General features: G+C 40.7%; 1 protein-coding gene across 1 annotated transcript; it reads right to left on the bottom strand.

Moving 5' to 3' along the window:
• Positions 1-53: 53 nt before the first annotated feature.
• Positions 54-13,593, bottom strand: LOC128029151 (protein phosphatase Slingshot homolog 2). Its single transcript, XM_052616734.1, has 14 exons — positions 13,066-13,593; positions 7,680-7,792; positions 7,107-7,171; positions 6,910-7,031; positions 6,752-6,817; positions 6,567-6,632; positions 6,272-6,466; positions 4,751-4,844; positions 4,477-4,605; positions 4,159-4,205; positions 3,915-4,061; positions 3,611-3,811; positions 2,267-3,143; positions 54-1,753 (listed from the first exon to the last, which is right to left on the bottom strand). The coding sequence occupies exons 1-14, from the start codon at positions 13,191-13,193 to the stop codon at positions 476-478; spliced, it is 3,528 nt and encodes a 1,175-aa protein (XP_052472694.1). The 5' UTR covers positions 13,194-13,593; the 3' UTR covers positions 54-475.
• Between the last annotated feature and the right edge of the window lie 1,898 nt (positions 13,594-15,491).

Below are 15,491 nucleotides of genomic sequence, written 5' to 3'. Positions count from 1 at the left end.
TAGATAATTGATGCATTAACCTGTCTACAGAATGAATTACTTTGACAAAACAATTAAAATAGTGCCGTTTTATTTTATAATAGTCACAGCTAAAGCACAAGATTAAAAAAAAAAAGTTTACCAACAAGTTTAGCTTGGTTTCAAACAGAATCATGACTCCACATGCTGTCAGACATACAGTCAACTCTACCATTCAAACCAGTGCAAAAATATTAAAATACAAATGCTATCTAAAAAACAAAACAATAACTATAAAAAAGAGAAACAAGAGAGTAAAGTGCATGTTTTATGAAACAGCCCCCTTGTCCGAGTTGCTACCTGAAAGATTTTGAACACAAATCTGACATATATTCACTCATTCACACCTACAGTAGCATACAGATTTAGCTTAGACTTCACTGAATGAAACTTGAATTGGTTGTAGTCGGAGATAGTCCTTCATGCCGACAAAAATCAGCGTGTGAAAAGTTCATTGTCACATGGTGTTATACAAAACAGTGATTGTCTTTTTCTTGTCCAACGCTTTGCGGAAACGACGAGCGGGGTGAGTCTTCACATGTTGTTGCTGTCGCGTGGACACCGAAACGGTGGGCTCGATTGGGGTATGTTCAGGGGGACTGGCTCCACCCACTTGACTTGGCTGTGGGCATGAGGTTGAGAGGTGGGCTGAGCCTTCAGTCCTGCCCACCTCCATCAAATGAACGGTGGAATCAGGGGCAGAAGGGTTCTGAGGTAGAACGCGCTGCTTTTTATGGGCATCATCATTGCTGTGGGTCAGTGGCAAGGAGGGTTGATGAAACCCATTGGTAGCCGGGTGGAAGTCCCAGTTGCTCAAGTCATTAGTACACAGCTCTAGCTGGTCTAGTTTAGCTAGTGAGGCAGAGCGTTTCATGAGCGAAGGAGGGGTGAGACCAGCCAGTCTAATTCGGGTCTCAATTTCCATGGCTCTCTGCCACATCGCAGGTGCTTTTGGTTCTGTGTGCTGCTCCCCATCTATTGAGTCCTCCTTGTCTTCATGTAACTGGTTCTCCTCCACTTGTCCACTGCACAACCCCAATCCTCCAGCCTCGTATAAAAATGCCTGGATCTCCCTGAGAGTCTCCTGGATTTTCTGCAAGTCCTCATTGCTACATGTCAGTCGGACATGGGGCCTCAATGGGTCGTCTACATCCGTCTCCAGTTCGGTCACACCTTCTAGCCACAACAGAGAAGAAGAACCAGAGCTGGGCTCAGGAGTGGGGTTCAAAGTGATCTGGTCGGCCTCCACTGAAACACTCTCTTCAAGACAGACCGAGAAGGAAGAATCAGGGATTATACCAGAATCCTCATCATCAAGCACTTTGGTGTCATCTACTGTTCCATCTGTAGTTTTTTGGGGATCAGTACAGGTCAGAGCTGCAGGGCTCTCTGGCTTACTGGAGTAAGATTGTGGTTCTGAACAGTCCAAACACGGGGAAGGAGGAGGAGACGCAGAGCAAGGAACCTCTTGACCCTGACGTAGTATAAGCTCCAACTGCTCGGTGGCCCGGCGCACAGATCCTGAGGGTCTGTCGGTGGGAGAATTAGTAACTGAAGCCAATTCCTCATCCACCCCGTCCAGTGTAGCAGATTGAGGGGACGTGCGTGCCAGTGGAGGACGGCAGGTGTGTGATATGGATTCCAGTTCAGTAACTATATGACGCACACACACACTGTTGTCATTGTGAGGGAGGTGGAGCACTACATCTCTATTGGTCTCTGAGTGGGTGTGACACTAGGAAGGAGAAACACAGAAATATTAATTACAAGAGGTAACTGCATTGTTCCATTTCATTCTCAATAAAGAGAGCTTACCACTTTAAAGTAAATGTTGCCACATTAAAGGAATAGTTCATCCCAAAATGAAAATGCTTTGCATTTTTGCAAATTTGGGTCAATCCTCACACAAAGTTTCAGAGAATTAAAGTAGTTTATTTGTGCTTTATTTTGTAAAGCCCAAATGTTGTTCTTTTGTGTTCCACAGAAGTCAGTCAGTGTTTTTGTCAGGTTTTAAATAAAATGAGGGTTGAGTAAATTACAACAAAAATGTCATTTTTGAACTGTCCCTTTAAGTGCAATTCTATGTTTAACCAACAGGAGGCAGTTTTGTACTGGTGTCACTTGCCTATACTTCCTGTATCATTTACTGATTAATAAATGAGTCTTTCCCATTCATGTTTTATTATTTATCTTTGGACATGACCAATCAGGAAGTGCAATGATCTCTGAAGTGAGTGCCAACTCTTACCTCATCAGCTGCCTCACTGGAATCATCCAAGGGTGGGGTGCATCTGGATTGAGGTGGCAAGACAGCGGCTGTTTCAGAGCGAGGCGGACTATCCTGAGACAGGCAGAGGAATTTCTCTCTGGTGCTAAAGAAGTCAGTGCTATCTGTGCTAAGGCAGGATGTGCCAGCATCCACAAAGTCATCTGTTGTTCTCAGATCTGCAGTCCTGGGGTTGTTGTTATCATCACTGGAGTCCAGCCTGGGTACCGCAGGGGCTCCTGAGGGGCTGTCAGCCTCGGGCGTGCTTGAAGGCGGCAGATTCCCTTCATCTTTACTGAGAGCACCTTCCAGACAAAGTTCTAAACTTTGTGACACTTGATAAGAGTCATTTTGATCAGGTGTGTTCAGGGACAATTCAACACAGTCTGTTTTTGGCTCAGGCACATGGTGAGATGACTGGGCGTTGAGGTCTGAAGTTGGATCACCCTCTCCCTTCTCTGGTGAAAGAGAAGGAGCGAGGATGTGTAGAGTTGGAGGAGGATGGCGACGAGCAACAGGCTCGCTCACCGCGATGTTCAAGCGAGAGTTCTTCACTATATTCTGCTCAGGCACCACTGTGGCCACTCGTTGTCTGGGACGAGGTGGGAGGACAGGGTCTTGATGTTCCAGCTTAGAGGGCAAATCACCCAATTTGGTGTGACTGTTGCTCTTATCAGGCTGTGGATTGGTAAAGGACTCAAGCACAGCAATGTCCAGTATCTGCTGAATGGTAGGAGGACCGTAGTTGTTGTGAGGTTCTGAGCTGTCCAGCGAGCGTGGAGCCTTGCATAGCGGCTTGTGACCCTCTGAAAGATCGCTGTCTGAGTGGGAACGCCACAGCTTGTTATGCCTCTGTTTGCTGAAAGAATTAGCAAGCAAAAGAGAAAGAAAGAAAGAAAGAGACGACAGTGTCAGATGAGCATCTTTCATTGATGTGATAGAAACAGGTCGCCTGAATCACTGAGGGTGGTGACCGATCTTTTAAACATACAAAATAGTTCAGGGTGTGTGAATGGGCATGCAAACACAAAAGCAAGTATGACAATAAAAGCTGCACAACAAAAGGAATGTGGAGAGACTTGCATAATATATATATATAAGATAACAATGGCAACGAAACTCAACGCCATTGAGTCAAAATACAAGAGCCTTTACTTAATCTAAACTTCAACCTGGCTCTCTGCTGACCTTCTTTTTAGAGAAAAAATACTGCATGTAATCCTAAAGTCAATGTGTGTCAGTGAGGCTATTATTTGGCTAAACAGGTAAGGGTGTGTGAGATAAAGAGAATTTCAAATAAGCATTCTGACCAAAGGTGGCCCATACCTGGCTAGCAGGATACCCTGGTACTCTTCAAGCTGCTTCATGAAGGATGGGTTTGGTTTGGTGACAGAGCGCCGTTCCTTCACATGGTCAAGAGCTCTCTCCAGGTCCCAGCCGTACTCCTTCATAGCATATGCAATCACAGTGGAGGCAGAACGACTCACTCCCATCTTGCAGTGCACCAGACACTTCACCCCAGCTTTCCTGGATGACAAGGGATTCTTTAAAGCACACTTCCACAGAAAAGCGGCGGCATGGATCGGAATGTCAAAAGCACCAGAACTTCAGAAGCAGTCTTTCTACTTACTTGGCTTTGGAAATGAACTTGTAGGTGTCATTCCAATACTCCAAGAGGTTTGTGGCTTCCTCGTCATACACTCGGATGTTGTGGTACTCGAAAAGCCCGGGGAAGAAATTATCAATCTCCCGCGTCACATTCAGGATGTAGCGAACTCTGAGGAAGTGGGGGTGGTAAAATTAACAATGACTGCATGCAGCCGAGTGGATGTATTCGTTTAAAAAGAGAGGCCTGGAATAACAGTATCACCTACCCACTGTTTTGGAGCTCCTCAAGATTTGAGGCATTCCACTCTGAACCCTGGGAACACAAACCGAAATCAAGTGTTATGGTTGATACTCCTGAAGCAGGGATGTCCTGCAGAGATTAGCTCCAACTTGATCCAAGAAACCTGAATAAAAGTTCCTAGTATGCCGGAAGACATCTGGTTCAGCTATGTTTAACTGGGGTTATTAACTAATCTCTGCATGCTAGTGGTCCTCCAGGAGCAGAACTGAACAACCAAGTCCTAAAGACATAGTTGAATAGTTCTCATCAGTGAAGAGTATAGACAACAGGGTGGGAGACCTACCAGGTAGAGGTGGTCAAAGATCTCTGTGGGGCTGTCCATCTGGCCCAGGATGACGATCATCTCATTATCGATGAACTCCTTGTACTCTCGCAGGTTGCAAGCCATCTGTATCTCCAGCTCCGTCCGAATCTGAAAAGTTATTATCCAGTATGTTACCAGTTTTTGATGTGAACCTTAAGATTGACCGCCATTATTTAAGACTTTAAGATTTTGTTGGGTTGTACTGAAGCTATCTTCTTGACTTGAACACAATATGCACACTGGATGTTTGTACCTCTTTTGAAGTGACGTTTTCCAGGTCCTTCTGCATCATGATCTCTCTCAAACGGGTCTTAATCAGTCTCTCTGTGCGCTCTCTCTCGGTTGGCCTGTATACACGAAACCCGGAATCATAAATCAATGTAAGGTGCGTCTCACTTAGAATGATTCTTTGTATACCTGTGTGGTATTGTTCGATTTAGGCTTCACAAAAAAACAGAAACCTCAAAACAAAGCCTTTGTTTGATTTAAACAAACAATTAGAAATCAAATCCCAGTTCAGTTGCAGTATGTGAAAATGGTAAATGTGCGTCATCCCTAGGCTTGTCTCTTCAATGATAAAAACTCAAGCACTGATTGGCTCCCAGAGGACTGCAATGTGTTCTTAATCACTATCAGTAACCTTAAAAACACTGCTGATGTAGGTCAAGACCTTCAGCTGGTGGCTGTGTGCATGAGGGAAACGGGTTTGACAATCCGAGGGATGAAAAGCCCCTATGTTGGAAAGTTAAACATGTTTACATATGCCACTTTGATGGAGATACAATCCCATCATATTCCTATGCATATCAAAGTAAAGTGCCTATACTAAATCATAAAAAGTTATGAAGAACTCGTTACCTTCACTGTGTCAGTTAACTTAATTCAAATGCATTCAGTGGGCACCGTAGGTTCACAGGATGTCTAAAAAGAATAGATCAGCTTCACTACCCTCTCACCTCTCGAGGAAAATATTCTCTCTATGGCTCAACATAGTAGCCCTGTTTCTGGGTCACAAAGTATCTACTAGGTCGACAATTTTCACTACCCTTCTCAGGCCACCTGTTTCCATCGGTCAGTCACTCTACCTATCTGTCCCGCCAATTTTTCCGACTGTAAACAAATCTCAGCATGGAACAATAAAAAGCAAGCATGCATAGTCATGCATTTTAAAAACACATGCACGTGGAAATTCCTCCAACTGTGGGGAAATTCCCCACTTCAGTTCAGGCAACATCTTAGAAAGATTACAATATCAGACCACAGTTGATCTAAGAAGTTAGCGTTCATCTCATCAATTTGGCAACAACATTTCGATCTTATTCAGAAGAACACCATGCCTCCTTAACTTGCTCCACCGAAAACTTTCCCTCTTGGCCTATACGATTGAACTTTGAGCTTGCATCAGACAGCCGCTTGACTGTGTGTACATGCACGTGTCTCACTTTTCCAAAAACAAGGACTGATTTACAACCCAAACACTGCACTTCACCACTATTGACTACATGAGAACTCACGCTTTGTAAACATCAGCTTGGCCCTAAATTCAAAAAGCACAATAACAACACCCTTGCTTCATGAGGACATTGACCCATTCGCCCATAATACCCAAGCAAAATAAAAAAAGTGAGAACTGGGATTGGTATGTTTCTTATATTTTTGAAGAAAGTCCCATAAGCTCACAAAGGCTACATTTATCTGATCAAAAATGTAATAAAACAATAATATTTTATTAAGCAAGCTTACTGAACAGTGGTATATATTATATGTTACTCACACATCGGTGAACAGCACAGGCGAGTCTGCACGGTGGGACTGCACGTCTCGCATGGCGTTCCACTCATTGATGCAGTGCTGGTCGGAAGTCACACGGCTCTGATAGTAACTGACCCAGGTCAGGAATAGACTGCCAGGGTAGTAGTAATGACATCGGGCCACCTCGCAAACCTTATGCAAGGACTGCAAGGCTGACCTATGAGCATGTGCGAGAGAGAAAATACATTAACACCATGTAAAAAAAAAAAATGTGAATGTGATTGAATGTGAAAAAAGCTGTCTTTACTGGCACTTACCACATGGCCTGCACAGAGACCGGTTTGAATACATGGACTCGGTTAACAGTGGACACACTGAAGCCACTAATGAGAGGAACACAACACGTTCAGTCTGAATACTTTATCAATCTCCCACTCAGTACTTAAAGTACAAGTTGTTTAAAAATGCAGAACTTAGTTTGTGTGTGCATGTTATGCCTCACCCGTCTCCATCCAAGTGTATAAGCGTATCGCTCCACAAGGGTAAAACCAGCCCAACTGTGCAAGTGCTGCAGTAAACACATGATCACATGTTATGAGCACCACTTTCTAGAGCAGCAAATGCTAAATTAATGTATCAGAGCATCTGCATTATACTGACCTGTCTGAATTGGTAAAGTCTATTCCCAAAACCACACTTTCTTCAGTGTCCTGTCTACCGTTTGTGGAGACGATGACCATGTACCGTGTCCGCAGGGCGTAAGCACTCTCTAACCGGACGGCCTGTGACAGAGACACGATCAGCATTCTGATCATGACTTGTGTTTTGATTAATTAGGTTGGAATAGTAGTAGTTACCAGGCGGATGGTGTCCTCTGGGCGCAGCAGGGTCAACATGGTCTGCAAATGCTGCTGGAGGTCACCTGTGAAGGAGCCATTAACAACCATGAACCTCCCAGATAATAATGCAGTGACATTTGCATACTACAGTTTAATTCCTCAAAGGTCAATTTCACTTCCTCCCACACCAGACATATGCTTCGTCAACATTTTACATCAATATATATTTTTGTTCATAAAAAAAAAAGATTAAAGACTAGAAAAGATTAATAAAATATTTACTATTATAAAAGACTGACAGTTCCTAGGGCATATTCATAATGCATTCATATGGGTCTCATAATGAAATCAATGCTGTCTATCTGCAGACACAGCAGTAGGTCTATCAACATGAATGCAAATGCATGCGCAAAAATATTCATATCTAGGCCAGTCATACACATTGCCATATGGTACAGCTCAAAGCAAAACTGAAAACAACGGAGACAGATTCCATAACAGATTCCATATAAACATTTTATCGAGGTGCATCTGACAGCTGGAGAATCACAAAATGATTGTGTCAAGAGAACCTTTCGTGCCGTTTCATACCTGTGTGTTTGTTCTGCCGCTGTGTGATGCGGGGTGCTGATGAAGGGGAGGAGCCATTTCCCCGCGGGAGGAAGAGGGCGGTACCTTCGACCGTCAGGAAGTTCTCGCTGATCCTGTTGACAAAAACAACAATAGAGAGAAAAGAATATTATTATACATATTATACTAAAATAGAAAATGTAGTTAAATGGTCAACATTTAGATCTTGAAATGTAATGTAAAAAGAAATGCTCGCCAACTTGGGATAAAGGACCACCAAGCATTCACATACGCGTTTGAGCACTTGCGCTCTCAGAACATCAAGAGGATCAATCTCAAACCTCAAAGTGACATAAAATATGTGAAGGGCTTCATGCTGCGTGCGAGAGAGATTGTTCCCAGAAATCACTATGGAGACGCTGTTGTTTTTCGGCATGACTGTGGCCTCTGCCCGGCAGAGGCTCGGTAACAGAGCGGGGAACATTTGACCTGTAACAGCTGTCGTTACGAAGCACCTCCTTCAACTCAACAATTACAGTGACCCGAGGTCCCGCTCATAAACTGCTGCTCCTGTATCACATACCAAAGGCTTCGGACTTTCCACGTCTGACTCCGAAAAGTACCCTCGGAGGAACTTCTGAGGAATCTGGGTAATTCTGCGGAAACAAGCTCTCGGTCTCAGAATTTTGGGGGAGGAAGGATTGCAGAATTGAGGGAAGGCAAGAAGCCCAGGGCAGTCACACCCCGAATAAAAACACAAAGAGAAAAAAAAAAAAAAAACATCGGGCTCAGCTGAGCTCATTTCCCACATCCCAGTCACCCCTGACCCAGCTGTTTCCTCCCCCTCTAGTCTCAGTTTTGTCTCCTGTCTATCTCATGGCCTTTCTCTTTTAGTCAGACCCAGGGTCCAAAACTAACACTTGTTAAGCACAAAATGCAAACATTCATAAGAAATGTTTCTTGAGCACCAAATCTTATTAGAATGATTTCTGAAAGATCATAGACTTTAGCAACGGCTGCTGAAATTCAGCTTTGCCTTCACATTAATAAATCACATTTTAAAGTCTTATTTTAAAGCACAGACTTTAAACTTTTGAACAGTAGATTATATTTTGTGCAAAATGCAAAATATAGTTTCATGACCAGCACATGATGCACACTTGCTATTGCAGGTGTGATAAAATGTTAATTTTGTTCTGTTAAAGTTCTTCATGCTCTGCAGTTTGCGCTTCTATCAGTACATGAGGGGATATTAGCTGCAGGCTGATACAGGTTAGTGGCTAATTTTACAAACCTAAAAATAAACAGCAGAGTGAATGTATGCTGATGGATTTGAACAGTGTTGGTGGCTACTGTATACCATCTCATGTAGCCAAACATGACAGCTGAAAGAGCATTGGGATGAAACTTTGTTACTTTTTGCAAGATAGTAGAAAGCATGCAAATTGCTTGATTACAACATCAAGGTGTGATAAAGATTATTGACTGTCTCCGGTAGTTTACATGTAAAGAAGTTAAAATATAAATTTGGTCCTGTGGTGTTCCAAATTAATTTTAAAAAGTAAAAATATTCCATGAAATCTCTACATTAATGCTTGTTCAGAAAATCTTCATGTTTTATAAAAAAAAAGAAATGGTTTGAGATGGAGTATAACATTTAAGACAAGTACTTCAGGTTAATTATTAATATACTGATCGAGATAATGCAGTTTAAAATGCAGATCGCTGTTTCCTAAACTCCAAAAGCTTAGTCATGTCAAGAATATGAGCTGGAAAGCTGCGCTGGGCAGGTTTTCGCAGAACAAGTTGCGCAATATCCTGTGAAAGGGAACAGAGAGGGCACTGAGGCCACACAATGCAATTTCCACCCACTTGCATTTCACCAAGGAAGGGCAAACGCATTCACACAAGGGAGAAAAGAAGAAGAGAATCCATATGGGTCAGACAGAGGAAACAGATGACCTGCCACCACTCATCTAGGGAGAGAGAATGAAAAGAGGATGGGAGGGTCATCTTTTGGCATGAAGCGCTGGACAGTACTTGTTAGGGCACAGACCCAATCATCACTATGCAAGGGACCGCTGAGAGCAGTGCAACATGCTGAAAGATGCCTGACCCCCACCTGTCCCTGGCCATATTAGTCTCTCTTTCACTAGTGGAGGGATATATATAGACCCGGGCTGAAGGCCTTATGAGTTCAGGCCTGACAGAGATTCAGAGCGAGAGCAGGAGATGGCGTTCGGTCAACTTCTGAGATGCTAGTTAGGCCCCTTGCCACAAATACAGAGACATACAGGCATAAATAGACTAAAAGGAGAGATGAAAATAGAGGCAGGTTTGGAAAACCTGAATGAGGACAATCAAACACTAGAGCAAAACTGATTTTTGAAATGATGCGAGACGGGGAGGCACTATTCCGGTTCACAGTCCTGCATTCTGATTGGTCCACATGGGTGACCAACTGAAGTCATGCTGGCAATACTGAGGAAGAGAGGAGGGGGTTCTGGCAAAGGGGCAAAGCAGAGAAGAAATGTCTGCAAAGAGACCACTTTTTGAACTGTGAAAAATTATATTTCAACATTTTCGTGTGTAAGACTGTATATTCAGTTTGAGCAATATGTTTAGTTAAAAGTGTGTTTCGGCACCCTCTACACTAATAGTGCAAATAAGATTAGGTTAGTAGAAATGAAGTCAATTTGGTTTATGAGAAAGTGCTGTCTGTATAACTCCAATATTATGATTTCTAGCCATAAACAATAGATGTGTTTAAAACTAGCTATTTATGTTATGCTATTTTTAAAATTTTAGAAAATAGTTTATGCAGCCTAGTTCTCACTCTCAAAGAACATGGGATTTATGCTCTTATTGCTTAAAAAAATATTTGGACATCTTTAGCATCATCTTAGTTTTTTGACGTTTCCACACCATTTCTAAGAATTAGGAGGAAGCAATTTTACAAAACCTATTACGCCCTATATTTCAAATATATCAGACTTCCCCATGACAATGCCAATTCTTAATCCAATCAAGGGCATATTTAACAGTACTTGGAAGTTGTTCAAATTCTCTACGTCACTGGGTGTTTTAAGGAAAGGCAACTTGTGTTTCTCACTGCATGTTTCCACACACTAGTCAACTTCCTCCCAGTACATCACACCTGTAATTTACCAGGTTAATCATTAAAACTTGCTGACAAACACAGAGCTAATCCAAGCTTTGTTTGCCTTGGCAGTGTATGAGGAATAATGGAGGTTTTATATCAGGGGATTCCCATCAGGAATCATCTGACACATCAAAGTAAATGAACAATGACGTGGATTCACGTGGATTCAAGTTCCTCACGCCTAATGTCTGCAAGATAAAACAAAAACTCCACCCCAGTGATAGTCTTTCCTAGAAGCGAGTATAAATAACATCAGTATTGATTCTGCTGCATAAGGAGGAAAACAGATAATGCAATAACACTACTGACAAATGTCAGGTGACTGCAAAGTCAGTCTAAAAACAAAGCCACGTATCTCTGTTCTATGCACTGAAACATAAAAGAAACCAATGGATCGGAGTTTAGGCCTGACTGTAAAGATTTCACACTCTGCCTGAGTGTACAGCAATTCATTCAGTACAGTTCATTCTGCGGTTTCAAGCGGTCTGAGGTCTCAGAAATATGTAAAAGTGGTGGTCAAAAATACAGTGTCAGGCTAGCAGTGTTAAAAATAGCACAAACACAAAACAACATGCAAACATGAGAAAATCTCATTCAAATCAAATTCAGCTATTGATGTAAGAGCTCAGTTTAGCAACCGTTAGGTTTGTTGTGAGATCCACCATCAAATTTTCATAATTACTGCTGGAATCTTGCCAAATAAAAAAAATAAATAAAAACGTCCAGAATAGAAAGGTGTCACAAATTAAAAGCTTTCACATCTCTTTCTATCCCTTTAAGATATTTACATTTGGACATTTTACGCATCTTGAATGATTGCTATTTGATGGGTTGCATACATCACTCTTACAAAAGGCCACATAAATGTCTGTAAAAGATATAATATCTACAATCCCCAAACAATATGCAAATTTAACTGAGTTCACTTTTTTGATAAAGCTATAATGCCGGACAGCATAATTTACCAGAAGCTGACACAGCTCACCAAGTTCTGCAAAACTACCTCAATGAATACAATCGGTTGTTGCATTATGTACTTCATTTTCTTTGGAGTTTCTGAACTTCTGTATAGCCTGAACAATTTGATGCATTTACAAGTCACATCTTTGGCACATATCAAACCACTTCCTGACTCGCACTGATATCCATCAGAACTTGAAAGCAACTTGGAGAACATTTACACTTTACATCAAATAATCTGAACTGTAAAGTGACATGATCTGATCTTGATCTCTATCTGGATGCATTCAAGTTTAACAAATAAAAAAAATATCTGAAAATATTTTGAGGATAAATAAAACTACTTTGTGAAGCTAACACTGACATGGACATTTTTCATCAAACATTTAACTGCAATTAAATTATACACTATTTTGGGGAGTTTAAAATAAAGAATTAAAAAAAAAATTCATCAAATTGATCAAAAGAGACAATAAAGACACTGTAACAAAAACTTCTATTTCCAATAAATGCAGTTTTTTAAAAACTTTCTATTTATCGAAGAATCCCGGACAAACTGTTTCCTCAAAAATACAAAGCAGAAAACTATTTTCAACACTGATAATAATAAAAAACACATTCTGTAACACCAAATCAGCAAATTAGGATGACTTCCGAAGGATCATGTAACGCTGAAGACTGGAAAAAGTCTGCTAAAAAATATTTTTCGCCACCCCAAAAATGGATCCTTGGTGAGTATGAGAATTTTAAATACTTTAAATACTGAACTTTTAAACGGTAGTGTTTTAGTTTGCATATTAATTATTAAATATTAATTATACAAACATAAAACCCCCAACATCACCTACTACAACCAAAACACGCCATTTCAGAGTGCCTCTACTTATGTTGATTTCCTCAAAAACCTACTAGAGACACAATCATAATATATCCATGACTTTTCCCCATGCTTATTGGAAATAAATGTGACACGGTTATATAATGAATCATCAATTAATTTACCTCGTCAACAGATTGGTGAATCACATCCCTCTCCCGTCATCTTTGACAACACACACAGTTACGTCACAAATACTTGAGAAATGTCCACTTCTGCTTCCAGGTGTGACGAAAACTATTTCAAATGTATTTACCGTCACCAATTGCATCCGTGAGAAAAGTTCGAGACTTGATAATCAGCGTCAGTGCAGTGATAAAAACAAACAACACTAATAAAGACTTCAGTGCGTAATGTATGACCACTGTGCTCGTGAATGCAGTGAATGACAGCTTAACTTTACTTACAGCTGGTTGATCTGGTTTTGAGAGGCGACTGCGTTGTCGGAGAAGTACGGCATGATTTTTGCGCCGCAGCAGGAGCAGAATCCCCGGACAGAGAAGCTCTCTGTGACCGCCACACTATCCAGGGTCATGACGGAGGACGAGAGAGCCGAATACCCTCAGACAGACATCATACTCTCCCAAGTAATAAAACGCTACCCCAAATAAATAAATCGGGTGATAAATGCTTTGTCCAGTCTGCTAAAATAGTTTTATATTGACCCGTACATAAGGCCTTAAAAGGATACCAACGTAGCCTTAAAATAGCGTAATGCTTAATAAAAACAAACAAAACAATCTCAATAAGTTAACAGTTTCTTTTAAACCCGCCCTCTAAATAGTCACAAAACATCAAACGAAAACGTATAAAGCTAATACAAAAAAAATAAAAATAAGAAAAAAACAAAAAGAGAGCGCATTTTCTTTGGCATTAGACAGCGACCCGCTTCACTCACACACTCTGCATTTAAGGACTGCGGTGCGGCGCACTAATGCTTGAACAGTGGGAAGGAGGAGCTGCTGACATGTGCTTCAGGATGGGTCCACTGCAGGACTCCACAGACTGCCGACACTTTAGACACTCGTGCAACGACAGAGCGCAGAGCGGGAATACAACTTCAGCTGCGAAATCACGAGTTTAGAGTGCACTTCAGTGCATTCTTCAGATTAGACAGTTGTTTTCTATGGGCAGTCAAGTGGTTCTATAAATAGCTGAGGTTTCAAAGGAACGTGGAACAGGGGGAAAATAAATAAATGTAGCAAGCCAGGTTTAAAAAGCCAGGAAGTGTATATGTTGTAATTTATAGGTGAATATGACAAAACACGTAACACTAAAATCAAAAGTTGATCAAAAAGATAAAGATAAAAAAACACATTTCTATTTTACATTAATACCTTTACATTAATACAACATTGCTCAAGAGGGTCTTAAAGGGATAGTTCATCAAAAAAAAAAATATTTATGTTTATCTGCTTCCCCCCAGGGCACCCAAGATGTAGGTGACTTTGTTTCTTCAGTAGAACACAAACCAAGATTTTTAACTCAAACCATTGCAGTCTATCACTCTTATAATCTAAATGGATGGGAATCACAACTAAAACATACAAAAAAATATGTGGCTCATGGCAATACATTGAAAATCTTTTTTTGAGCCATTTTGTTAATGTCGTTCATTTTTATAAAAATATAATTAAAATGTTACGCGTTACTTCCCTAACATGTCTACTAGTACTTACGCAAACCTTGATCACACTACAAACAATGCAAAACTATAATGCTATTAGAAACAGAAAAGATGAATTCATTGTTTACCTGGGTATTCAGTCTATGATTAGCTCACCTCACCTCTTATCTGACAAGTCTTCAGATTTGAGTCATTCTTTCACCACTTGACAGCCCTATAAGCTTTAATCTATAAAGTCTGAGACAGAAAAATAATTGATTAGTTCAACTGTCGAGTCATCATCGGGTTTGAGTCATTCCTTCATCACGTGAAAGCCCTATAAGATTTGACCTTAGACTGTATAAAAGAAGTTACCCTGGCAACAAATCTATGTATATTCCTTTTTTTTGTCTTTAGGATTTGAAGTGTATTGCTTTAATGTTTTAATGTTTGTATTGTTTAATTTAAAAAAGTAAGAAAAAAAGACCAATTAACCTATCGTTCGTTCTTTTGTCACGTGACGTCACAGCATTGGATAGAGAAATTAATTTACAAGCTTCCCTACAAATGGGTGCATAGTTATCATCATCATCATCATTATAATAATTATTGTTTACTCTTACAGTTACTTCGTTTCTGGTCTCAAATGGTAGCTTTACTTCTTACAGTTTATAAATGTGTGAATTTCTGTCATTATTTTCCATTCACTGAATTTTGTAACAAAAGATAATAAAGAGTTGGTAATTATTATTATTATTAAGTATCTTTCCGGCTCAGACTGCATAGGTTAAAGCTTATGGGTCTGTCACATGATGACTGAACGAATCCAAAAACCAGAAGGCTCAAGAGATGAACTAATCAATTCTCTTTCCGGCTAAAGGCTGAGTTTTTGAAACAGGTGAACTACTAGACTAATTCCAGTACAGAACCTATAGAATTTTGCGTATGCGCGACTGAATGAATCATTCCCCAAGACGACTCATTCTTCAAAATGAACTAATCGTTCAAGAACGACCCATCACAGGAGGACGCGCTCAGGAGAGTTCTAACAGTTTGGACATTGCACGAATCAGAGGAAAAGACAAAAAATATTGTTCAGTTTCTTACACAGACAGACCGTTTTGTGTCTTTGCACATCAGTGTATCATCATGAGCTGCAGGGCTTCATTTTGTTTTGTTTGTGTATGTTTTTTTACTTTATGTTTTAGCTGTGATTTCCATCCACTT

Source organism: Carassius gibelio, chromosome A15, assembly GCF_023724105.1.
Source record: "Carassius gibelio isolate Cgi1373 ecotype wild population from Czech Republic chromosome A15, carGib1.2-hapl.c, whole genome shotgun sequence".
NCBI lineage: Eukaryota > Metazoa > Chordata > Actinopteri > Cypriniformes > Cyprinidae > Carassius > Carassius gibelio.
The sequence above is the reverse complement of the archived record's forward strand: the minus strand, read 5'-3'. Positions and strand labels throughout refer to the sequence as shown.

Coding starts and splice junctions, on each gene's coding strand:
- LOC128029151 (XM_052616734.1), bottom strand. CDS start 13,193: ATGACCCTGGATAGTGTGGCGGTCACAGAGAGCTTCTCTGTCCGGGGA. Junction 7,172..7,679: donor GCGGCAGAACAAACACACAG/GTATGAAACGGC, acceptor GCTCCTTCACAG/GTGACCTCCAGCAGCATTTG. Junction 4,206..4,476: donor TCTTTGACCACCTCTACCTG/GTAGGTCTCCCA, acceptor TTGTGTTCCCAG/GGTTCAGAGTGGAATGCCTC.